At 37.3% G+C, this 2126-nt stretch overlaps 1 protein-coding gene across 1 annotated transcript in view; it reads left to right on the forward strand.

The window, feature by feature from the left end:
- Positions 1-1748: 1748 nt before the first annotated feature.
- Positions 1749-2126, forward strand: part of LOC143041603 (ATP-dependent DNA helicase Pif1-like) — a 570-nt gene continuing 192 nt past the window's right edge. The window contains exon 1 of the mRNA XM_076213611.1: positions 1749-2126. This exon is cut by the window's right edge and continues 192 nt beyond it. Within this exon, the coding sequence (XP_076069726.1) occupies positions 1749-2126 (378 nt within the window).

Here is a 2126-nt window from a genome sequence, read left to right on the forward strand (position 1 = left end):
TAGAGTTCGTAACAAGGTTACTATGCAGTAATTTTATGCATATCGTCTAGCTATAAGAGGTGGCTTCAGTCCAATACACAGTGGTGGAAAACTATTTCAGCAATATATAGTTGATGCTTATGTTAAAGTAGAGGGTTGTCGTTTGAAATTCATTGCAGAAAATCAAGCACAACTAAGAGTTGCAATGTATTCAGGTTTGATGGATCACCTTGCAAGAAATAATGAAAATGAAGATCCTGGAGTACCTGTCATTTTGCCATCATCCTTCACAGGGAGCCCACAAAAATATGCAACAATGCTATCAAGATGCAATGGCAATAGTTTGCAAATATGGAAGGCCTGATTTATTTATAACATATGCTTGCAATCCAAAATGGTCGAGAAGTAACTGAAAACTTACAGCCTCATGAAACTGCACAGAACAGACCTGATTTGTTGGCACGAGTTTTCAAACAACATCTCAATGCAATTAATGATTGACAATACAGGACAGACATGTACTTGGGGTATCTATTGCTGCGATACATGTTATTGAATTTCAGAAAAGAGGTCTCCCCGCATTGTCACATGCTAATCATGCTGCGTGAAGAAGATAAAATTAGAACTAGAGAACAAATTGATAATATTGTTTCAGCTGAATTACCATCAGAACATGATCCAGAATTGAGAGAATTAGTGAAAAAACTCATGATTCATGGACCCTGCGGTACATTTAATCCCAATTCAATCTGTATGGTAGAGGGAAAGTGTCAAAAGAAATTTCCTATGCCGTATCAGGAGGAGACTATAACAAATGTTTCTGGATATCCTCTTTACAGACGCAGAAATAATGGAGATTCTGTTAGAGTGGGCGTCCATGAGGTTGACTGCAGGTTTGTAGTACCATATAATAAATATTTACTCAGAAAATATGGTGCTCACATTAATGTAGAAGTGTGTATATCGGTAAAAAGTGTGAAATATCTTTTCAAATATGTCTATAAAGGACATGATTGCGCAATGATGGAAATTAATATGAACAACAATCAAACTAATAAAAATGAATATAATGAAATTAAACCATATATTTCGTGTAGATACGTATCTCCGCCTGAAGCATTTTGGCGTTTGTCAGAATATAAAATGTATGGACAGTCGCACACAGTTTACCGACTGGCACTCCATTTGCCTGACCAGCAACAAGTTTATTATAAGTCGGGCGAACAAAGACAGACACGCAATTAACTGCATGGTTCAAACTTAACCAAAGTGACGTGGATGCAAGAACCCACCTTTATACTGATATCCCTGAATATTATGTATTCAATAACCAAAGCAACACTTGGACCAGAAGACAACGTCACCGCCATATTGTAACGAGAATGTACTCTGCCAGTCCTAGAAATGCTGAGAAATTCCATTTAAGGATCCTTCTTCTTCATGTACCAGGTGCAACTTCTTTTGATGACTTGAAAACTGTAGGAGGTGAACAGTTGCCGACCTTTAAGGATGCCTGTATTCGATTGCAACTGCTTGAAGATGACAACGAACTAGAAATGGTTTTGAGTGAGGCAGCTCTACATCAAATGCCACGACAGCTTCTTAACATGTTTGCAATGATTTGTTTGTTCAATACACCACAAAATGCCTTACAATTATGGAATGATAACAAACACCTTATGATAGAGGACCTTTTATGCCAATATGATAATAATGTTGCAGAAAATATCGCTCTGCATCACATAAACATGATTTTGAATTAAAACGGCATGAATTGTGCAATGCTTGGTCTGCCAGAACCAATCAGTGAGCCTCCTGCCATTCAACATATGGAAGAAATTCAAGAAGTCAATCCTGAAGTACTAAATATTGAGCAAAGATATGTATTTAATAGTGTCATTAACGCTGTAAGTGAAATAGATAGAGGATTAGAAACCAACCACCGACTGTTTTACTTGGATGCACCTGGCGGCTCTGGCAAAACTTTTCTATTCAATATGATTCATGATTACCTGGTGGCTCAAAATGTGGCTGTTAGTACTTCTGCTTGGATAGGTATTGCAGCAACACTATTGAAAAATGGAAAAACTCTTCACAGTATCATCAAACTTCCTGTTCCTTTGACTGAGACAATTACCTGCAATATT

This window comes from Oratosquilla oratoria, chromosome 31 (genome assembly GCF_046742065.1).
Source record: "Oratosquilla oratoria isolate Oo_2021 chromosome 31, ASM4674206v1, whole genome shotgun sequence".
NCBI classification, from domain to species: domain Eukaryota; kingdom Metazoa; phylum Arthropoda; class Malacostraca; order Stomatopoda; family Squillidae; genus Oratosquilla; species Oratosquilla oratoria.